At 34.8% G+C, this 24,391-nt stretch overlaps 1 protein-coding gene and 1 pseudogene across 2 annotated transcripts; one reads left to right on the top strand and one right to left on the bottom strand.

Moving 5' to 3' along the window:
* The first annotated feature begins 507 nt into the window (after nt 1–507).
* Nucleotides 508–16,139, top strand: LOC145576545 (uncharacterized). Its single transcript, XM_081634287.1, has 13 exons — nt 508–837; nt 1,931–2,047; nt 3,338–3,405; nt 3,609–3,714; nt 6,477–6,548; nt 7,092–7,151; nt 7,238–7,367; nt 7,454–7,644; nt 7,807–7,991; nt 8,087–8,214; nt 11,700–11,965; nt 14,027–14,267; nt 15,332–16,139. The coding sequence occupies exons 1-13, from the start codon at nt 571–573 to the stop codon at nt 15,988–15,990; spliced, it is 2,490 nt and encodes an 829-aa protein (XP_081490413.1). The 5' UTR covers nt 508–570; the 3' UTR covers nt 15,991–16,139.
* Nucleotides 16,140–17,676: 1,537 nt separating this feature from the next.
* Nucleotides 17,677–22,416, bottom strand: LOC145576544 (uncharacterized; annotated as a pseudogene). The gene is made up of 5 exons (XR_014098432.1): nt 22,221–22,416; nt 21,247–21,512; nt 20,199–20,399; nt 18,624–18,888; nt 17,677–18,184 (listed from the first exon to the last, which is right to left on the bottom strand). The product of XR_014098432.1 is annotated as an uncharacterized LOC145576544 (transcript).
* Nucleotides 22,417–24,391: the final 1,975 nt, after the last annotated feature.

Below are 24,391 nucleotides of genomic sequence, written 5' to 3'. Positions count from 1 at the left end.
GAAGCATTAATTGTTGCGGCCCACTGAAGAGTTTGCCGCCCACCTTCTTCACTTAGGCGTCTATCTTGAAAATATTGGCGCTCAACTTTTTCCTCTTCTTTTTATTCCTTTTCCTCTTCTTTTTTTAGTTTCCATAAATACAATGCTGAGTTGGCGATTATTGATTGGTGGTGTACAATATGCCTTTGTACACTTAGTGTACCCCCAATTTGGCACAATAGGGGTTGAAAAAGGTGTGAGTACTATTGCTATCTATCATGTTTAATGGAGTTATTCAAAGTTTAACAAAAATAATACCAAGTACAAACCAATTTAATACCCGGCATTTACTCCTAACTACCCTCCTTGCAATTACTAATCAACGTTAAAGCAAACGTCAAGTTATCACAGCTATTACACTAATACCCTTGGTTTATTGATTAAAAAGACGATATTACCCTTATGGTTGATAAATGTCGTTAATCTAATAGATGAACTTGTATTTGCTCAAAATATTAGGGTTTAACAACAAACCACCTAAAACCCCAATTTCCCTCGTCTCTCACCTCCTTGTGAAACCACCACTCTCTAATGGCGGCCTTCGACCACAGCAAAGACCTCAACGACGTTGCCTTGAAGCCTCGTTTGCTACGCATCCTCCTCAAAGACCAACTTCCCGATGAAACACGCCCACTTCGTGACCCTTCTGAAATCTCTACCATTATTTCCACTCTCAAAATCCATAGCCTTCTTTCCGAAGATATTCCTCCTTCTGCTCATCAGAAGCATGTTTCTGACTGGAACTCTGCTGTTGATGCTTGGGTTCATCGAATTTTGATTCTTTGTCGAAGTGATTTGGTAAAATTTATAACCCACTTTGAATGTTTTTTAATTTCAATGATTAAAGTTTAAAATTCGTTGGCGATATTGATATTTTCAGTAGTAGTTTGTATGACGTTTTCGGCGTATGCTAGTGGTTTAGTGGGATTGGTTATGGTTGTTGAATGTTGGGACCTTTTAAAAAGATAATGTGAAAATTGAAATCTTGATTTTATAATTATCTTGGTTTATTTGAGTGTTTCTATGTTGAGAATTAGCTCATTGAGTTGAAATTAAGTTAACAATTTGGTTAACTACTTGACTGTTTTTTTTTTCTTCATTTTCGTAGCGTATTTGAAATGAATTGAAACCTCTGAAAAGGAGCTGTTAACGGCTGGTTTTGCTTGAGTCGAAGTTCGTGGGGGTTGCACCTTTTTCAGCTTTATATTAGAGGAGTATTAGCTTGGTTGACTATGAGTGTAAAGGAAATTGTATCGGTAGAAATAATAGGATATTTTAACGCAAGTAAAGCTTTGAAGATGTGGGCTACAACAACAATGGAGTTGGTTTCCATTGTGTTTTGTTGAATTTGAATACGAGCTGATTATTTTTTGTTCCATGGATTTCCATTTTCTTTCAAGGAAATCTGTTTGTGTACTTTATTGGAGGAGCTCCAATGTATAAAGTGTAGCCTGTCTATATTCTAATGAGGGTTTTTCTCATAATCACGGTGCAAAAACATGATATTGGATCAGTTGATGTTACTGCCAAGTGCCAAACCTGACTTTGCTTCACAGTTTTTTTAAAAGAAAAATTCAACAAGATTGTTGATTTTGTTCTAGTTGTTCACGTACAAATGGTTTAGTTAAACATAATCAAGAACTTTACTGCTGTAGACTTGAATCATGAACAATGTTTCCAAACACTTTTGAACTTTTGATGTTTCTGTTGCATTACTCTATATGAATGCACTGTCAAAATAATTTGTCTTGTAGTCTTGGTTCACTGATGTTATGCTAGGATATTTTATGTGCAGTCCAATGCACTTTTCTTCCAGAGTTAATTTATTGTTATTATTATTAATTTTTTTGGAGAGTAAATGCATATGAATGACTGAAGATTCCTTTTCTAGCCAGATAAATGTTGGGCTGGAGTGTGCTTACTTGGAGTGACTTCAACGGAATGCAGTTCTGCACGCTTCTTAAAATCACACTCAGATTGGTTTAATGTGCTTCTATCGCATATTCAGGTGAACAAATTAATTTATCATAATATCTACGAGGATATGCAAAAAGATGTTAAGGCCATGCTTCCTTTTGATGATAAGAGAGGAATTTGTTGCATTTCTTCTTTATGAATCTTGAAGGCATTGTATTCCTCTACGTTATTTCCTCTGTAGTAATAGTATTTTTTTCCTCTGTTTTTGTAATGAGTGTAAGTTTTGGACTTGCTATTGTACAACTTCGAACATTAATGTCTTTGAATGTCATCTAGGAAATATTCTTAAAGTTTGATATTTTGAACTTATATATCGAGATGATTCTAACAAGACTCCACATGACTATGTTTTATCTTACTTAACAGTCACAAATGATGGTCAAAGTTTAATAAGTGAATAGTGTTAAAACGTTGTACTTATATAAAAATGAAGGAAGCATACACTTTCTAACAGTTATTCCATGTGAAATGTGAATATTTCTTGTAAAAAAGACCTCAAAAATTGAACTGTTTTTAGGTATTGCCTAAGAAAGGTTTCAAGTACTCCCTCCAATTTTGAATATTTGTGACACTTGAGCTTGCACGTAGTTTTAGGAAGGGTTGTGGTAGTGCATGGAAATAAATAAATTTGAAAAAGTGAAGGTAATGCTGTGTTTTTTTTTTTTTTTTTTTTTTTTTTTTTTTTTTTTTTTTTTGGGTTGAGAGAGAGAAACAATTGAAAACAGTGCATAAGGTTAATGGGAGAGTGAAACAATAAAAAAACTATGCAATTGAGTTATTGGAAGGGAGAAACAAGAAAATATTAGTGGTCACTTGCCAAATTAGAAAGTGTTGCTCGAATTAGTAAACAGATGAAAAAGGCAAGGCAAGTATTTTGGAATGTATGGAGTACCACCTAAATTGTCTCTCGAAAAAGAAGTACCTAATATAAATTAAATTATTAACTCAACTCAAAATGATGAAATCACTAGTGAATTACCATCCATAGATGACCCTTTTTTTTTTTTAATACAGCTTTGAAAGGGTTAAAGTTAATTTTTGAAATTTATAAAATCTCCTCCATATTTGACATAATCTTTGCTACCAGCACTCCAGTAGCTTCAAACTTGCAAATAGTCTGCAGAAGGCTCTGCAATGTTGTTGAAAGATTCCAGGTCTACAACCCTACTACAGTTAAAGAACTAATCACAGTAACAGATATGTCACTTGGTGTTGGATAGTTCCATTATGAAGCTATCTTACTTTATCCTGTTAACGTTTTAGTAGATTTGACAAACAGTTGCATACAATGCATAATTTCTATATCTCATGTCTTAAGCAGCCATCTAGCGGAGCTTCGCAATTTGTCAAGGTATCTTCCTGTGCTGCTGTGTCAGATCTTCTAACAAGGTTGGCATTTCTTGTTCTAATCCAATCAGTGCTGTTGCTTGTCTGTCCTTGATAATTCTAAAAAAATTGTATATGTTTATATTCAATTTTCTGAATTTTGATAACAGAAACTCATAGTAGCTTAATTACTTTATCTAAAAATGTTTCTTGTAATTTCTAATTGAAGTGTGCTTACAACACTTCCATTATATGTCCTGAACCAGGCTCGGTAGATTCTCAAACCTAAAGAAGGATGGAAACTCTTATGCGGGAAAACTTGTCCAGCCAATTCTCAAGATGCTCAGTGAGGATGTAACTGAGGCTGCGTCAGTTAGTATTTATACCTCTGCTATTAATTTTTTTGTTGCTTCAGCCTTTTTTATTTATTTATTTATTTATTATCTAGTTTCAATCTCAATTAATGTGGCAGCACAGTATTACCAGTCACTTTAGAATCCCATGAGTGTATAGTGTTTGCATTAGCCTAAAAACGTGTTTCGAAGTATAGTATGAATTATAGACAATGTCATTATTGTTCCTTTTAAAGAAATTGAGCTTCAGCCTACAATAACTTAAGAGGACAGGAGAAAGCTAATTAGGTTAAGTTTATGTAAACTGGGTGGGGATTTTTAGGTTTAAGAATAATTCATGCCATGTTTTAAGCGGGCTAGAAATTCACTATTCCCTTTGTGATATTAGGTTTTTTTTTTACTCTTGCACAAAGACTAAGACTAAATTAAAATTTCTGACCATCTTAGAAGTTTGGTTGATAGGATTGTTTCTTTCATAAACCTTTGATCACCCTTCCTTTTCCTCGGGTCCTTTAGCATATTTTTGTTAGCAAGTCTTTTTTTTTTTTTTTTTTATAAATATGTTTTTATGCTTTTGTGAGGAAATGTGATTCATTAGTCTTTCACTAGGTTCATTGACAAAATGTTCTTAATTACTGGTGAGAGTATACGTAGTATATGTATTTCCTCTGTTTTTAAAAGTCTTACCCAAAGAAATTGATTTTCAGAAACTATACGTTGAGATTTGAGAGCATCGAGACAATTCTAACAAAACTCTACATGATTATTTTTCTTGATGTATAGATCACTAACATTGGTCAAAGTGAAACATGTGAATAGTAAAAGCCAAAATGGGTAAAATACCCTTTTTTTTTTAACACCTATCCATCTTTTCAATTTTATCTTAGATTGCAAATCCACACCAAGTGTAATTTTATAAAGTGTGCCAGTTAGAGAAAATTGCCAATGTGAAAGACAAATCGCTTTCCAAAACACACCAAGGTGTGCGTCTTGATGCACCTTTGTTGAGGCACAAGGTGATATGCTTGGCCGTCTTTTGTTGGATTGCGCATGAATGCGTTGATCTGAGATAAATTCTAAGAAAGAATATTTATGTGAAACTAAATGTTACCATCTTACCAATGCTTTTCAAATACAATTTTAACAAAAGTTCCTTATCAATTTCAATTATACTTCCTCTATTCTGTAAATATTGCAACATGGAGTTGATATATTAAGAAGAGCAGAGAGATAGAGAGGAATAAAGATAAGGACCCATATGATGAAAAGAGAGAGAGAGAGAAAACATGTGCAAATAGGTAAATGTTGTAATGTTTGTGAAACTTCCTACAATGGTAATTGTTGCAATATTTGTGGAACGGAAGAAGTAAATCATAATCATCAATTTGATAACAAAATTTGAACTGCAAATCAGTTAGTAATAACACTGGCTGAGTTGATGGCTGTGACAGATATTGCCGGTCCTTGGTCAAAATTTCCTAGTCAGTTTTCTCCTTTCATTTCCATCTGCTCTCAGCCTCTCATTTCAGTTTGATCTGCTCTTCTCCTATCTTTCTCTATCACGTTTTTCATTTTTCTCTCCTATTTTTTTATTCTTCTCTATTCTTTTTTGATCCAGAAACTAGAACCCTCAATTCTTTCTCTTCCTCGACCAAGTTTTTGAAGTTTTTCTTTATTTCCCCCCATCTGTTTCTATGTATTATTGATAATACCCTTCAGTTTATGTAATTAACTAGGTAAGCCCCGTGCGATGCATGGTTTTCACAAAAACAAAATGAAGTTAAAATAAAAATAAATAAAGTTGCTTAATTTGTTAAGATAATTTAAATGATAAACTAATACTTCGTATTATACGACTTAGAAATGAAAACTTTAGACAATTGGGCAGCTAAAAAATGGCAAGAGTTTAGTTAAGATCATTAGGAATTGAAGTTGTCATACGACTCATTCTAATTCCATGTTTTAATGTTCGATTATAAATTTTAATATCCAAGAAAGCTAATATACACCTTTTTTTTTTAGGGAGTAGGAAACTATAATAATTAATTATAAGGAGTAGTTAATCTGATCTCTAGTAATTGATTCTAGGGAGTAGTATTAAACTTTGGTAATTAATTATGAATAGTAAAGCTATTTTTAAGAAGGGTATGAATGCATTTTTGGAGGGAAAGGAGTTAAGGAATTATTGACATGTGTCCAATATTGAGGTTAGAAGACATCAGCTGACTTTTGTTTTTGTTTTAGTTGTAGTTATAGACTAGTCACATGCCCCCCCCCCCCCCCTCTTTGAATACATCTATTTTTTTATAACTTCTTTTTAATAATTATTACCTCCTTTTTGTTTTTAGTTGACACGTTTTGACTTTAACACTATTCATACACCTCTTTTTGACCGTGTTTTGTGATTTATACGTAATGAAAAATATAATCATGTTGGGTCTTGTTAGATGCGTCGCAGGATATTTTTTCAAAATATCAACTTTTTATAATTTTTGCTTTTCGGTAATTAAAGATGTTAACAATTGAAGTTGTGCATTGGCAAACGTGTCTAAAGAAACGTGTCAACTAAAAAGAAACGGAGGAAGTATATAGTACCAAAAAAGTAGTAAAAGTAATATGCCTTAAGCTAAGATATCGCCAAGGAATTAGAACATGTAAAAAATGGAGGTAGTTTATAACAAACAGTGCCCTGTGGGGCTGGGATGGTGGGTCAGTCAAATATTTGGTCTATGCTTTATATTTTATTTAATCACTTTCCAACTCTTTGATGATTGTTTGCAGGATGTAGCGGCTCATTTGCTACTGACCATCTTAACTTATTTCCCTCCTTTATTTCATCGTCATCATGACAATGTGAGCTTACTTTTTCTGAGATTCTACTTTTCATAGTGATATCACATTTAACTGCCAAAACACACATCAATTCTATCATTTAGAATCTATGCAACTACACTAACAGGAATCTACCTGAAATAGAATACGTTCTTCACCATAGATTTGTAAAGTGTTAAGATTTATAGTACCCTTAGTCTGAAGAGAACTATTGATTTTCACATATAGATTCAATGAAAGAGTTGCCAGCCTTCATGTTAATGCACTTTGTGCCTTATCTTAAAAGTTGTTTTAGTATGCTGGGGAACTGGATATTAGAGCAGGAACCTATTACTTAGGTTGATATGATGGTTCAGTCAACTTAGTTTGGCTGCCAACTCCTCTGCTTATATTAAAGGAAATGTCTCTTGTAACAAATGTTTTTTTTGAAGAATATAATCTCTTTATTTATAGGCAATTGTTCAACACAAGTTTTTACTACTTTGGATAAACTTGACAGATTAATCTACAGTATTTGGGATCTATGTCTAGGCTACATGTAACTGATCTTAGCTACTTTTGCAGGCTGAAGAAATTATTGTGTCAAAAATCATGTCTGCTAACTGCAATGCCAATGTGCTGAAGGTGTGGGGCTTTCTGCAGTAAAATTATAATATAATTTTGCCTGTATGGGTTTAAGTTACAGTTGTCGTCTTTTTCCATGTATTCAGAAGTTATCTTGTTGCTTAGCTTCACTTCCAAAATCAAGAGGAGATGAGGATAGCTGGTCTTTGATGATGCAAAAGGTTTTGCTATCTCTGAGTGCTCTTCTAAATAACAGCTTAGAAGGCCTTGAAGAAGGTATAAAAGGCAGTTGCATTTTTTTTTGGAAAAAATAAAATTTGTTTTATTTATTTATTAAATCACGGCTTCATTGTTACTGGCAGAAAGAAGATGTGTGGAGGCTGTTACATTATTGGTTCCACCAGGGAAAGACCCTCCACCAACCTTGGGGGGAAAAATGATGACAGGAGAAGCATTTAATACTGGAGAGAGGTCTCAGAAAATGCTAATCTCATCTGTTTCATCACTGATGCAGTGTTGCTGCATGATGCTGACAAATTCTTATCCTGTTCAGGTATTCTGCAGTCATTATTTTCTTAAATGAAATTGGTAGATACATAACATATACTCTCTGTGGCAGTAGACATTAAGGATTAGGACTTTCAATGACTTCGTCTAAGAATTGTGGATGACTATAATAACTACTTTTAATACCTTTTTCTTTTATCAAACACAGGTAACAGTCCCTATATGCCCATTATTGGCCATAATTAGAAGGGTGTTGATGGTCAATGGGTCTTTGCCAGAAGCCTTACAGCCATTTACAACTGCAATGCAACAAGAGTTTGTATGTTTGCAACTTCCTGTTCTACACCTAAATATGTTGGAGGTTCTTGCAGCAGTTATTAAGGGATTACGCAGGTAGAACATGCTGTTCTTTGCCCAGGAGTTCTAAGTTCCACTATGATGCTTGTTTTGCTGGAGTTATTGCTCATTCATGCCATTTTGTTTTTCAGTCAACTTTTACCTCATGCAGCAGACATTATTTGGTTACTAATGAAATATCTCAAAACATGCTGCATGCCAGAGCTGAGAACTAAAGTCTACTCCATAATCAGAGCTTTATTAATCTCCATGGGTGCTGGTAGGTTCTCTGTATCTGTAATCTGAATATTATTATTGCCTAATTTCTTATGCAAGTGTTTTCATACCCCCTCTTCTGTTAAGTTGAAGTATGCAGTGTGTACAGGTGGAGATGCTTATAATGTCTTAGCATGTTTTCAATCTTAGCATGTTTACACTTTGAAACATTCTATGCTAACCTGGAATTGGATCATAATCCTGTTTTGTTTCTGTTAGTTTGTCAATTGTCATCCTTAGATAATACATGAAAGCTATGCCACTTTGCAGGTTGATGCTTTTTGCACATCATTAAATTCTTAATTAATTATAGTGTCAGTATAATTTTACTTAGTGCTTTAGTACACCCAGATAGATATACACCACAAAGTTATATAGCCAAAGTGACCATGGCCGTAAAGCCTCAATTACTTCTTTTGTTTCTCCTTCTTAGGCACTTTCCAGTTGTTATTGAGCAACAAAATAACTCTTAGATTTATGCTTCAATCAATCATTTAATCAAAGTCTTAATGCCAAAAAAATGAGGAGATTGATCCTTTAGTTTGGCATTTTACTCTTAGCTAGTTGTTTGTGACACATGTTTGGAATTTTGACCTATTTTGCTTGATTAGCCATCAACAAAATAACTCTTAGATTTATGCTTCAATCAATCATTTAATCAAAGTCTTAATGCCAAAAAATGAGGAGATTGTTGTTTTAGTTTGGCATTTTACTCTTAGCTAGTTGTTTGTGACACATGTTCGGAATTTTGGCCTATTTTGCTTGATTAGCTCTCAACCAATCCTTGCTTAAATTTTATTCAATCAATCAAAGCCTTAATCCCATAAGTGGGGTCGGCTACATGAACCAAAAATGGTTATTCCATATAGTCATCCACAAAAGTCTTCCTCTTCATCTCTTACGATTAAATACCTCATTCTCATGCAAATCCATATGCTTTACATACTTCTTAAATCCTTCCAACCAACTCCTTTTCGGTCTCCCTCTACGTCGTGTAACCTCTTTATGATCCCACTCTTCCACTCTTTGTATCGGTGCACCTTGATGTCTCTATCTTACATGCCTAAACCAACGCAGAGCAGATTGTCTGCTATGCCTGCAACACTCACTTTCTTGCGAATAACTTCATTTTTGATTTTATCTCTTAGAGTGTTCTTGCACATCCATCTTAACATGCGTATTTCTGTAACCTCTATCTTTTTTATGTGCTCCTTGTTAGAAGCCCAACATTCTGTACCATAAAGAACATTGGTCTTATGGTAGTCCTATAGAATTTCCCCTTCAACTGTTAAGGAATGCTTCGGTCACATAATACTCTTTGGCCACTCTCCATTTCAGCCACCTCGATTTTATCCCGTGGGCCACGTCTTGATTAATGTCACCATTCTTCACCCAGCTGAAACACTGACTCATGGTCAAATCCTTTCTGTCCAAACTTACTACATCATCACTTGTCCCTCTTTGTGTACCTAAGCGGCATACCATATTCAGTTTATCCGACTTAGCTTAAACCATCTAGATTCCAACCTTTGCCTCCTTTGCTCTAATTTGACGTTAACCTCATCTTTAGTTTCATCCACCAAAACGATATCATCCGCAAATAATATACACCATGGAACCTTATCTATAATTGGCCTTGTTACTTAATCTAGAACCGTTGCAAAAAGAAATGGGCTTAATGTTGACCTTGATGCTATCCAATGGTAATAGGAAAATCTTTTGTCAACCCCCCACGTGTCATCACATTTGTTGACACATCCCAATACATACCTTAACCAGATCCACGTACCTTCGTGGGATACCTTTCTTCAACATTGCCCACCGATGTATCTCTCTTGGCATCTTGTCATATGCCTTCTCTAAATCAATAAAACCATATGGAGGTCCTTCTTCTTTACCCTATAAAACTCCATCACTTGTCTTATCAAACGGATTGCTTCCATAGTAGATCTACCAGGCATAAAACCAAATTGGTTATCCGAAATGATTGCTTAAATTTTATTGATGTGGTTTTTTATTATTACGATACCTTATATTATCTTTAACAAGGAAGAGGTGTGTTGCCATAACTGCATTTTAGCGAGTGTTGTGGATATTTCGGCGACTTTTTGAGTTTTAATTATAAATTTATAATGAATGGATTAGCTTCAACACTATTTTAGTCCCACAAGGAGTCAGCCAATCGGGGTGGCTGTGTATATGTTTGTCAGTCTAATATTAAAGCAAAATGTGTGGGTTTCATCCCAGTAATATTACCAAAGAAGGCATTGTTAATAATTTATTGCATCCTTGAGCCAGTGTCAGCTTATAAACTTGGAGATTCTACAATCTAATCTCTGTTCCTCTGAAACCTGTTTTATGTGTTACCTCGCCTAATTCCACTGGTTAATGGCATGTATGCCAACTGAAGTTGACTTGGTAGGCTTCTCTTGAGCTTATTGATGTTGAATGTCAAATTTTGTATTAATATTTGGTTATAAAGCAGTTTGGAACTTTAAATTTGCAGAAGCTTTTTTGTCTTTATTTTTCAATTGTACTTGTTTTAGTTTTATTTCCAATAATGTATCTTATGTGGATGAGAAACAAATTTTTAAGTCTAGCTATGGGGACATTCAAAGTTATACTAATTGTTATTAAAATCCCAATTTAAATCTTAGAATCTTACGATTTTACGATTTACGTATGTCATACGATTCGATTTACGATTCTACCCAATTCTACATATTTCTCTTAACTAGCGAAAACCTTACAAGTTTAAAACATGCCTACAACATTATTTATAAGTATATATTGTCAATTATTGGTTGCTTAGTGAATAAACAACTATTTTCTATTAATAATTAGGTTTTAAACTTAAAATTTAAATATTTTCAATTAAATTTGGATATGACGTCTTGATTATGCATGTTCGTAGATTCTACGGTTCAATTTTACGATTTGATTCTGAGAGGCCCTTCCGATTCAAAGTAGAATCCCGATTTTAATAACCTTGGTAATACTACTTATTGTAGAACGAGGTACACTCAATATGCTGAGTTTTTTCTTTATCCATTTTCTTTCCGTGCTGACTTTGTAGAGGATTTCTTAGTCAACCTCATTGGCGAGTGGAATCAAGGTGGAATTTGGATAATATCATGTTTGTTTGGGTGGTATTTCTTATTGACCTTTAGTGTTATTTACAATGGGCTATGGATTATAATGGACTTAATCAAAATGGCTTTATAAACTGTCATTATGTCTTATCTAGTGTGAAGTAGCAGAAGAGGATATACCCTAAACAACCTCTCTGTTTTGCAAGGCTAAGACTGTATGCATTCAACCTCCAATACATGTATGTGTGAGATCCATTTTAAGTGATATTAGGATTATGTTGATGTTGATCTTGCTGCTGCTTCTTAAGCTGTTTGCTGTTTACCTCTTAAACACGTTTTTATATTTCTGATGAGTATCGATTATTGTTTGACTAAATTTTATTTAAAAATTAATCAGGAATGGCACTGTACATCTCTGAGGAAGTGATCGACAATATATTTATTGATTTGAAGTTTGTTGATACTATCGATGATGTTGGACCCTTGGATGAGCAGTCACATGTTAAAGTATCACAGCCTCTCCAGAAGAAGAGAAAGCATGGAGCTTTAACTGGGCCATTGGTAGAACAGCAGCCTTTGTTATGTTCAGAACCAAAAGACCGCCAAGCATCAATTGCTTTGAAAAAAGCTGCATTAGAAACACTGGAGGCTCTTGTAGTGATGGTATGTGCTGCTACCAAATTGTGTGGTTTTCTTTTCTCCCCTCACTAATTGGTAGTTGTTGGCATAATTGATGGTCCTTCTCTGGTCGTTTCTGCCAAATACTGTGTAGTTTTAATTAATTACAATGATGGTCTGTCCTTAGGGTTTTTTTTTTTTTTTTTCCTTTATTTTTTTTAAAAAACAATTATTTTCAGAAATCTCTTTTCAGATACCTAAATGATATACCTTTAGCTATGTAGAATGGATGGCGGGATGATTATGGTGTGCACTTGAATCTTGTACGAGAGGATTTTTTTTTCATTCCAAGCTGATCATGGAGAATAAGAGGATGCATATCTTAAATCTAGCCTGCTGTTGAATGTAATGGAAAGATAAGGATTGCCATGTAGTAAAGAATTATGTGGTAAATCTCCATTACACATGGTTCCAAGTGATTATATCTTCTAATAGAGGTTATATTTTTGGAAGAACTGCATGAAGAGAATTCAAGCAAAATAGCAAAATTTGTAGGAAGCAAAAGATTAGCCTCTCTGTTGCCAATTTACATGTGACCTCTTGGTCCATGTGTCTGAAGGTGATGCTTTAACTGACCATAAGTCCTTACCTTAGAGATGGTACTTCCATCTGACTGAAGACGGAGGAGGGCTGGAGAGAGAAGCTAACTTAGGCCTAAACATTTTGGATTCCTATAATTCAGAAGCTTTTCTTTATGTAAGAGGTAAATAGTGGCCAACATAAAGTAGGAAGAATAGGAACAACCAAGACCCTGTCCATAAGAACTTGTGGAGGTTTTAGACGAGGCAGCATGGTAAATGGTGTTACTATGTTAGTGATTACTTGAGTCTCTATGCTTATTTTCTTTCTCGTGAAGTTCATGAAAATATCATTGCTTTTCTTTCTCCCCATCAAGTGCAGAGTAGGCAATAGGAGTGACATTGGTTTCATGGATAATTTGGCAGGACCATCCTTTCTCCATTTTTTCTCTTTGCCTTCGTCCTTTTGCTGCATGATGTATCTATTTGTGGTATTTTCTGTGCAGTAATGTTTATTTAAATGTTTTATAAAGATGTGTTTGCCCATTTTCCATTTTTCCCTTTGCCTTCTCTCTTTCCCTGCATGATTTATCTATTTATAGTGTTTTGTGTAGTAATGATTATCTGGATGCTTTATGAAGATATGTTTACCCTTTGTCCCTTTATATTTGGCACATTCCTCTCCTTTCAAAATTTGAAGGCTTGTATTGAGTGGGTTGGTAGTTTTGTCTTGTTAGCAAACAAGGAAATGGGGCCATCTTTTGGCATGGAGGGGTATTAAAAGGACACTAAGGGAGTGTCACTAATGCACTTAAGGACATAGGCTGAGGCTGTAATGTAGCAGGTTTATTTACAAAATTAAGTGCATTTGGAATTTTATGTAGATGCCTTTTCTACTTTTCCCTTAACAATGGAATTTGAATTCGACATGTATTACATCAGCAAGCTCTGCTCTGACAAATTAACTGGTTTCTTTCTTTCCCCGTGCTCTACAAGTTGCCAACAGAACTATCCTTCAAATTATTGCAATTCAGCCTCTTTCCACCCTTTATTTTAGGCTGTTTTATATTCCTTATTACAAAAAGCCTGCAAGATGTAGGTTGGACATTGTGACTTTCTTCTAACCTTCTTGATGAGATTTCTACGTCCTGTTCTTGTCATTGAAATTCTTTCTAAATAGCAACTTGAAAAATTGGTACATGCCAATGCATTCTGATTGCCACTTTTACATGGATATGAAAAAAAGTTCCTTTAGGTGAAATTTAATTTATTAGGGCACAACAAATCGTGCTAGTTAATTGTTCTATATAAGGGGTATGATAAAAAATTTGTGTGGTGGAGGAAAATGGTCAGCTGTTTCTGCAGTGTAAGGTTGGCTCTCGGTCATGCTTGATCTTGTGACTTTTGTTTCTTGAATTGTGTGCACTGATGCTCTAATACTATCTTGAGACTTTTGTTTCCTGAAATGTATTTGCTGGAAATTGATTATATCTCATCTAAATTACATGAAGTGTTGTTTGTCTTGCAGGGTGGTGCTTCGAGTTGTGATAGCTGGCGCAGGAGAATTGATGATCTTATGATAGAAGTTGCGACAAATGCTTGTAAAGGGGGATGGACCCATGATGAAAAGCCTTTCCATTGTAAGGAAACAAGGGCAGTCTGGGAGGATTTCCAGCTTGTGGCATTGCATGCACTTTTGGCTTCTATTCTTTCCCCTGCCGGTTATCGACCACCGTATCTATCTAAGGGTCTTGAGATATTCCATAAAGGTAATTCATGTAGGTGTGCATGTCTTGTACATATATCTCAGTATACTTCCTCCGTTAATTGTTAATTGCAACAATTACTATATTTGGATGCTAAGCTTTTATTGCGACAAAAAAATTTCTTTCCTTTTTTGGTAAGTTTTCTTTACCGAAATGACCAAATTACCCTCACTTAAAAATTATTAACACATAATACTATACATAATTACAAATCATTATAGTCCTAATTTAACTTAATTAAAATCAGAGTCATCCCCATTATCTTTTTCTCTCCTCATTTCCCCATTATATTTCTCTCTCCTTCAACCATTCTCATCAATTGAAGAAGAAGACGACCTTTAAATTATTCAATTTCAGATCTGGGTTGTGGGGGGTTGCGCTAGTGCTTCTTGGGATCGGATGTGGTTTTGTGGGTTGGTGGTTCGTGGTGGTGGTTCGCGTGGGTGGTGGATCGTTGGTTAGGTGGTGGATTGTGGATTTGGGTTTGCGTGGGTAAGCTAGGTGGTGGGTTTGTGGTGGTGGTTTCGCGTGGGTAAGCTAGGTGGTGGGTTTGCGTGTGTGAGCTAGGTGGTGGATTGGGTTCGTGGTGGTGGGTTCGTGGGTGGTGGTTTCTGGGTTCATGGTGGTGTCTGGTTTTGTGGTGGTGGCGTGGGTGGTGGTGCTTGGTGGTTCTGTTAAATTGTGGTGGTTGTTTTTGTGGATTAATATCAAGTATATGCCCTTACTTTTCAATAATCATGGTTAAGAAATTTTACCTTGGGTTCCGTGCACACCCCCTTTATTGCAATTAACAATTAACGGAGGAAGTAATATTTATTGCCACAGTTCAAGCTTTTGTCTTTAAACATTGATCTCCATCTTCTGTATGTTTGCCTTTAATGTGCAGTACTCTTCCATGTCTGGTGTCCGTCTCAATGTTTTGCTCTTAAAATTCTTTATTTCTGTAAATTTCATCACTAGTCTAACATGTTTTGGATTTGCCTGCATAGCCAACATGAGCAAGGGTCTGAATGTCATAAATTTAAATACATGTAATTGTTTTTTGGTTCTGTCATTTGTTTCAACAGGTAAGCAAAATTCTGGAACCAAGGTTGCTGAATTTTGTTCTCAAGCTCTTGTTGCCTTAGAAGTGCTTATACATCCTAGGGCACTTCCTCTAATAGATGTGCCACTGTCAAATGGCAGTAGCTATTCTTTTGGGAGGACAGATTTTGGTGTTCCTACAGACAAGCAACCTCAAAACTTTCTGTATGAAATGTACAAGGAAGAAAATCTTGAATCAGGCGTTCCTGCTCGTGGAGTTCACAAAGATATGCAATTCGATGAGAATTCACTAGATGTTACCAGATATCAAAATCATGAAGAGTCCAATGTTGTCATTGGTTTACCTGATAACGTGATGCCAATGGAGAGAGATGACAGTTCAAAACCAGCAAACCTTGCCAGTAAAGTAATATTTTCTTTTGACAGAAAAATGGTAGATGTGCAACATCGCGAAGAGAGTAATAAATCATCTCTAGCATCTATCTGTGATGACAACCCTGTTGTCTTACCAGTGAGCAGTTCTCATGTTGCTATAAATTCTACAACAGAAGTAGAATATGTAGTTACTGCTGCTCCGGATAACAAATTGAAGATGCCAATGATAGAGAAGGATGATGATTTATCAGATTCATTTCCTGATATCATTGATGCAGATCCAGATTCAGATTCAGATTATGAGTAGAAAATTCTTAGTAACTATGAAACTCATTTTCCTTGTAGAACACTCAATGAATTTTTTGAAAAATAGAAATATATATTTTTGGTGAGATAACAATTAGATGTATGCATGTACCTTTATTTATTTCAAGGCCCTGTTTTATTTGTCTTGAATATTCTTTTACTAGATTGATCTAGATTAATATATATATTTTGTAATTGAACAATACAAGTCATAATATAATGTATTTATGGTTGATTCAACTGAAAATTACAACCTTTCATCTAGATTTTAGGCCTGGTGATGCGCCGGATTATTATATGGAATTGATCATTAATGTACATTGTAAATTATGATTCAATTTTCTTGTAATTAAAGTTGTTCATATTGTCATTTGTTACATTATGGAGTAATATTTTGTATTTAAAGGATTGCATTATAAATCACATAGCTTGGTGCTAAGACACTTTCTAGAATTAGAGGTTGTGTGTTCAAATTTTGTGGATATTTGTGTTTTTTTATTTTATTTTATTTTATTTTATTTCATAATTATTATGAGTGCATGACATGCAATGAAAAACAAATGGAAAAAGAGTCACGTGGCGTAATGAATAGTTGAGTGGGTGATGTGCCGTAATGAGGGAATTTATTTATCTTAGGAACGTCTTTTATATTAGTATAGATTTGCAGACTCTTTCTCTCTCCCATTTTCTTACAATAGAGGCAAACCTAGTTAATTTTTATGATTGACAAATTTTATCAATCTAGTGGCAATATAGTAAATAAGTGCACTTTTTTTTTTTTTTAATTTCTTTTTTTAAACGGTTTTATGGGCAAAGCTGCTACTTAAAGTAATGGTTATGCCCTAAAACTACTATTTTTGCCCATGAACAGTTAAAAAAATGCATTTATTTACAATATTGACAAAACTTTATTGACAAAATTTGTCAATCATAAAGATTAACTTGTATACTTCTTAAAATATACTTTAATTATTGTAATTTTAGTGAAACAGAGGAGGTAACATTTGTGCCAGTTCTCTGCTTTCACACAATCAAACCTGGAATTTGGCATGTATAGGATTGTAAATGTTAAATAAAGTTATGACCCAATATAGGATTATTTTACAATCAAGTATAGGATTATTTGATTGTAAATTAATCAAATGTTTGTAAGCTACATTTGAGCTTTTTACCATAAGTATTATGTCTATCATGTAAGGTAATTCACCATAAGTGTAATAGGTAATGCCCATAGTTGTTTAGATTGGAATTGACCTACGTTAGTTTCATCTTTTGTGGCGTTCCTATGCCATGGCAGCCAATGACGTGCAACTTTACACGTCGTTTCTTAGTTACCACTTCCATTTGCACTCGCTTGTTCTAGACATGATTCTTATATCTGAAACCCAAAGCCTCTTGTGCTTTCCACTTCCATCTTTTTGTACTTGCAAACCTATCAAGTGGATAGAGATAGATTTGGTAGTCCGAAGAACTAGGTGGAGGTAGGTTCTCTGGTTCACTCTGGATTGTGGGTAAGCGATTTATCTTAATTATCTTAGTGATTGATTTCCATAAACTATAACAAAATAATAATTAGTTTTGCAAAATTCAGAACTTATAAAAGTTATTTCATAAATGAATTAATTTACTATAGCATAAGGCCATTCAACTGATTCACTGTAAGCTCCATTGACCGCCATCTAGCTTTCTGCAGGCTGTGAAATTAGTAGCACACTGCTTTGTCCAAGTTTAGTGTAAACTTGGCACTATATTCAGCTGTAAATCAGAACTTATAACATCGTATTATTGTACAGAAATATTTTTATAAACTACCAAACATGCACAACATTGCCACTAATATTGACGCACTCGGAACATGACCATTTTTAAGGTTGCATGAAACCTAAACTGGTGTCTTAGGAGTTCTTGCCAAGAAGTAGTGCTTTGAGAATAGCTTCATTCATCCCGTCTGCAAAGGGAAACAAATGCCCTGCCCCGGACACCTCATGGTACTGAATCCATGGATGTCTTTGAGCGATGTATCTCTGCAACGTGACAGGTACAAGTGTATCTTCATTACCCTGCCATAAATGCACTGATCCTTGCTTGGATTCAAAGGGGTTTGTCAGATTCAGCGGACTAAAATCCCAGCTCCCAAATCCAATCATCATGTCCCGGTATATTGACTCGAATTCTCCTTGTTGCTTCACCTGTCCCTGAAAAGCCACAGATTTTCTTTATTAGAATAATTATCCTACTATTCCAAGCAGTTGCTCTGAAATCCAGACAAAAAAATACTATTTACACATCAAGCCATCAATTACTTGACCTTCTTACAAACTACATTTCATCTAACTTGGAAAATAGCTACCAGTCCCTCCTTACATTAAGCTATGATGTCAAAATAGCAGTCAGATTCAGTTGATCAGATACGTAAGTTGGTTTACCAGTTTGAAACAGATGTAGCAAATTAGCATATAGTCTATAATTTCTCTCCCTGCAAAATTTCTAAGGAAGACAAATGCTACTTGGTTAAGACTGATGAATATCATGCAGCAGTTCCAGATTAAAATTTGAGCTACACTGTGTACCCAAAAACAAAAAACGATAAGCATTATGAAATAAAGTCAAAGCTGATGGAATAAGCTAACTTACCATATGACTAGTTCCGAGTGAAATAATCTTGGGGATAAGTTCATAATCCTGTCTACTTAGTACAGCTTTTCCTGCCGCGACACTGGAACCAGGAAAGAGCCTTTGAGTGTTCCACCAGTAAGTAAGCCAGGGAAAGTAGTAGACAACCCTTTGTGCTCATTGGTCCTGTGGTGGTTGTCGCTGAAAGGCTTCATTAGCTAATTTGTTAGGCAAGCCACTCCACCAGTAATTCACTACTGGAGCTAATATTGCTGCTCCTGCTAGCCTGCAACAGCATATCAGCAAACAAAACCAAAAAGCATTTTTAATTATATTATTATCTTACATACTAAAACGAACATATGAACATTCAACCATTATCAATGGCTTTAAAATAATATCCTCAGGCATTTACAGTATATAACTGATTAAATTAAAGTAGCTCTTACAAACATCAAAAGCCTTGTTTTGTTGTTCTTTCTTTTTTTTTTTTCTTTTCTTTTCTTTTTTTTTTTTTTTTTTTAAAAAAGTTATGTTGGTGAAATTTATGTGTCAATCCATAGTCAATTGCTCATAGCCTCTAATTCATTTCATAATTAAGTAATGTACATCACCCTCCATTACATCAGAGTAGGGGTGGCAATTCGGGTCAGCAGTCCGGTTCGGGTCGATTTCGGGTTATGCAAAGAAACTATTAAAAATAGTGTAAAACTTAATATTATTATGAAATATGAAATTTGGGTCAAATCGGGTCGAATTTGGGTTGTTTGGGTTCGATTCAGGTCAGGTTCGGGTCGTGTTATTGAGTCGGGTCAGGGATTGCCAGCCCTACACCAGAGTGAGCCACTATGAAGGCATGATGATAATAATAATGATGCTGAAAAGTTATCTATTCCAATATACTTAGTAGAGTTGAATTACCCCAAGGTAATTTTCCTGCATTCATATTGTCAGGATTTTCACTGTCAAATAGTAGGAAACTTCAAAAACATAATGTTTTCCAAGCCATTATAAGATCGCTCAATGTGGGTGTGGGTCCAATCCATCAGAATACGGCCAATAATTGAATGTAATATCAGACTTATCAAGGACCTATACCTATAAGTGCAATTGAAAATATGATCATTATAGAGGTAAGTATTTTATGAATAGACTTGTAGTCTTGTACATTGCATTGTTTACTTTCAAGGAAGTCATTCTCACACTCTCACTCTCCAAATTTTCCAGAGGGGAGCAAGCCTACTGCTAACGTCTTCAAAAAAGTCAAATTCCAATACCACAATAATAAATACTTTACACAATGTATAGGAACAGAAATGATTCAAAAAGTTGTTGACAGGTAACCTGTAGACTCTGACAAGATGCTATCACTAAAATACTAAATTATTTTTTAGGATCTTAAACCCAATTTTGAGTACTTCTAACTCACCAAATGAACCAAACAATTCTTATAATATTTTCACTCAATAGTCAATATTATGAACCTTGTAAACTTATAATATTCATAAGCGATCAATACAGAATGCCTGGTCATAGAAAGAACCATACTCGCTACCTGTGTTAAGATGTATGGAATGGTTAGATTTAAGACAATACCTGTGAGGAATGTATTTGAGGGAACCCCAAACTGTTTGGCCGCCCATGGAGATAAAATTTATCCCCAAGCTTTAACTGGTCGGCAAGATCTTCAATATCCAAAGCAAAGCTTTTCACTGTTCTCTTTGGATCAGGATCACTTTCTCCATAACCTGGCCTATCAAATGACAGTATATACAATCCCAACTGTTCAATGACTTCCTGTGAGAGAGAGAAGAAAAAAAAAAAAGAAGAATGAAGCTTATGAATGTCTAATATGTCAAATCAATAGAATGAAATAGCATTTCTTGTCTAGAAGTAAAGAGTGCATTTTATGGAATGTATTAATGACAAGGAAAGTTCATAACATAATATGCAAATAAATCACAAAAGAAGTTAAAGTAACCTGTGAATAGTGTTCATAGTAAAAAAAATTCAGCTAAAAAATTTCAGAGGAAGTATCTATTTGTCACATGGTTAAAAAGAAAAATGAGAGATTAAATGTAGAAATTAACAAAACATCAATAATAGGCAAGGGTAGAGACTTTGGAGTTGAGATATTAAGGTTTAAATATTTTTACTGGGCTGTCCGATCACCTTCTCTAATTTTTACTTGTGGATTCCAAAAAGGTATGTAGCAAGCAAAATAAAAACGGAGGAAGTAATTCAATTAATAGAAACTTATCAATCATATCACATAGTGATGCACAATGAAGAAAATCATAGAGGACTAGATTTTATCACAAATGTTCACAAAAGGACCAAGTTGAGAGAGTTCTCCAATTCCGTGTCATCAAAAGTTGGTCTTCTTTCTAAGCTTGACCTACTTTGTATAAGTAATTTATTGATAACCAAGGTAGGAAATAAATTATTTTGGCTTTATTATGCTGAGATTAGACTAGCACCAATTCTGATCATATCACAAGAGCATATCAATTCAAGTAGCCCCAACTTATATTCCTCAGTGAAAAAAATTTCATTTTGCTATTACTAGTTTTCAATAAAATTAAAAGCAAGAAAGAAAGAATAAGGAATTTACATCCTTGGGTAGAAAAAAAAAATCAATTACCTTACGAAGGTTAGCTGCAACAACCACATCATGTCTGGAATTGCCAAAACCATGAACAAATACAATTTTAAACTTGGCATTCTCCTTTGGTACACCAATCTCATTGTAGGCCAAATTTCTACCATCTCTCAGCTTCACTCTTGGTGCTGTTATGGGTGGTCCACCAGGAAACCCACATATCTTCGGTGATGGTGGCAGGTTAGATTGATACATACATGTTGCCACTAAGGCAATAAACAAGATTATTCCAACACTCTTCAACATACCTAAGAATATATTTCGAATTATAAGTTGGAAACGTGAACAACAATCTTTACTTATTAGATTGATCAACTTTTATGTAAATAAATGGCACATACTATGTAAACAAATACTACGTATCAGCAATTTACGCGATGACCAAAGAAAGACATGAACATTCATCATTGAGGATTTCAGTAGATTGCAATTCAGTGAATCATACAATTTAAATATCATGTTCAACCGGATTATTTACATACTTTCCATTCTACACGCGGGTGTAAATTATACACTCTCTTCATCTCTTGCATTCTTCTACCCCAATTATATAAAACATATTATTGACAAAATCAGTTAGCTTAAACCCCCCAAGATTCGGGATCAAATCTCGCCTACATCACAAAGATTAGTACTGTTATTTAGTTCTGCCATAACTCCATTAGGTGGATGAATGAATGAATTTGATAACATAATTCATTAAACAAAATTACAAAAACATTTATTTATCTTTTTTATTTTAGTTTGTAAAATACAATAAATCATGAGATTCAACAAGAAATACTCCTAATCTGCTATCAGGGTGGTAACTTAATTTACTCAATATTGGAGCCAAATGAACACACAAACAATTAATATCAAAATATACCCACAAAATTGAAAAACAGTAAGAGTACATTTTCATTGAACGAGAAAATAATCAAAATTTGCATGAGTTGAAGAAGAAAAGAAAAAACCTTCTCAGAAGCTGGGAAAATGAAAGTGACAATTTGAAACCCAAAGTAGCGCAGCTGAAGACTTGCTCTGAAGCTTGGTATGATTGCACTGATACAAATCATACAAGAAGAGTATAACTCTGAAGTTTGAATTTGGCAGAAAATGGGAGTAAAAGATAAACAAGTGAATTTGGCAGGGATTTCAATCATTTCAATGATGTTGTTGGTGGGTGAACCGGTATCTAATCCAGGCACACGTCCACACGTATGACACATAATGACGAAGTTTCTATTCTCACTTCATTCGTATTTTATTACTCCATATTAGCCGTGTTCGGCAAAATATACATGTGAAGGTAGTTGTTAGATGTATAGGTTGCTTTTAGATGTCAACAAGTTGTTAACTGTGAAGATAGATAATTTAGGTGTGAGTGTTCGGTAAAGTAGCGGTTGACTAGCTGTTACATTTAAAAATCAATATTTTATATTTAATACTATAGATTAAATTTTCAACAGCTGCCTCAAAAGCTACCTCTAATTTCAAAAGCTAATATTTCTAACTTTTTATAAAAGCTACCTTCACCACTAAAAACTACTCTAATCACTTCTTTGTCAAACACTTACATTTTTTTGTTAAGTAGTGGTTTGATCAAGTCAAACCACTAAAAGCTACCTAAAATCTACTCAAACGCTAGCGCCAAACACTCCCATTGTATTGTATTATGGCTATTTTACCAAATGACACTGAACAATTTAATAATTCACCCACAAATCAATCATATCATGACATGTGTCATGGTTTAATCCTAATGACTAACAGAGTTAGCGACCGTTAGTCATTAATGGCACTCGGTAAAGTTTTTAAAAACTCGGTGGCATTTGGTGAATTTTGAAAACTTTGATGGCATTTGGTGAATAATTAAAGTGCTCAGTGACATTTGGTGAAATAGCCGCATATTTTATTATTTTTTTCACTATTCATTTATTACCTTTGATTATAGCTTGTTTTATTAACGTAATAACAACATATTTTTATCATAAAATATGTTGTTTGATATGTATTGAAATAAAGTTAAGGAAATTTTGTCAGATAACACCTTTTAAGAGTGATTTGTTGTGAGAAACACCTTATAAATTTGTTTTTTTTTTTTGTGAAAACACACCTAATACCACTTATTTTTTGTATGATAACACCTAAGGGTGGTTTTAGGCGTGTTGACTTGGTTTAACAGCGTTGACCACCACGTGTGAGTCACGTGCGACGATTTACCCCCATCCTTTCTAATTTTTAACCCTTTCTTTCCCTCCAATTCTATTGTCTCTCTTCTCTCAATTACTCCCTCCCCTGATGCTACTCATTATCATATACCCCACCATTTGCTTAACCTGCACCACTCACACACACCATCCTCTGCTCCCCCTTGCTGCTGTACAAACCAGCCACCAACTCCATCAATCGCCAAATGAACACATAGCCATCAACCGCCAATCGTGAAGGAGTTCTTTCTTCGATAAGTGCAATTACTAGATATATCAAGGATCACAATTATGGAGATAATTAGTTCATTCTATAGGGTCGTCAATGTTTGGTGCTAGATATGACAATTGATCTTTGGGCTAGTTGAGTAGCCCAAAGCCTTATAGAATGGATCCTATGAGGTTACACACAAGAGTATTGGGTCAAACAAGTTAGAGGCCCATTATTGGGTCTCATGAGTTTATGACATGCTAGGGTTGTACGACATAACAATTAACAGTTAATTGTGAATCAAGCAACCAAGACCAAAACCCTAATTCTCTCTTATTTATTCGGCCCTTTCTCTCTCCTCCCTGTCCGTACGGCCCTCCTCCTTAGGTGGCGCGTGTGGTGGTGTCGTGGGTGGTTCGTGGTGTGCTCGTGACTCACATCTCCGTCAAAGGTTGATTGAAGTGTTCGATCACGGCTAACTAGCATTAGTGGAGGTTTGATCCGTACTCGTGGACCAAGTAGAGGAATCACGCTTGGGGTTCTTTATCTCCCTTTGTTCATGCTCGATCACACGTGGAATCACGCTTCAAAGGTATTAATTCTAATCCTTTATGTGTTATGCATGATCTTGGGATTAGGTGCTATATGAATGTGATTCATGTTTCCGCAATATGTACCTATAAACTCCTACAGTGGTATCAGTTAGCCTATGCATGTACATATA

The sequence above is a fragment of the Chenopodium album genome, chromosome 13 (assembly GCF_948465745.1).
Source record: "Chenopodium album chromosome 13, dcCheAlbu1.1, whole genome shotgun sequence".
NCBI classification, from domain to species: domain Eukaryota; kingdom Viridiplantae; phylum Streptophyta; class Magnoliopsida; order Caryophyllales; family Amaranthaceae; genus Chenopodium; species Chenopodium album.
Note: the sequence above shows the minus strand (reverse complement) of the source record. Positions and strands in the feature narration are given on the sequence as shown.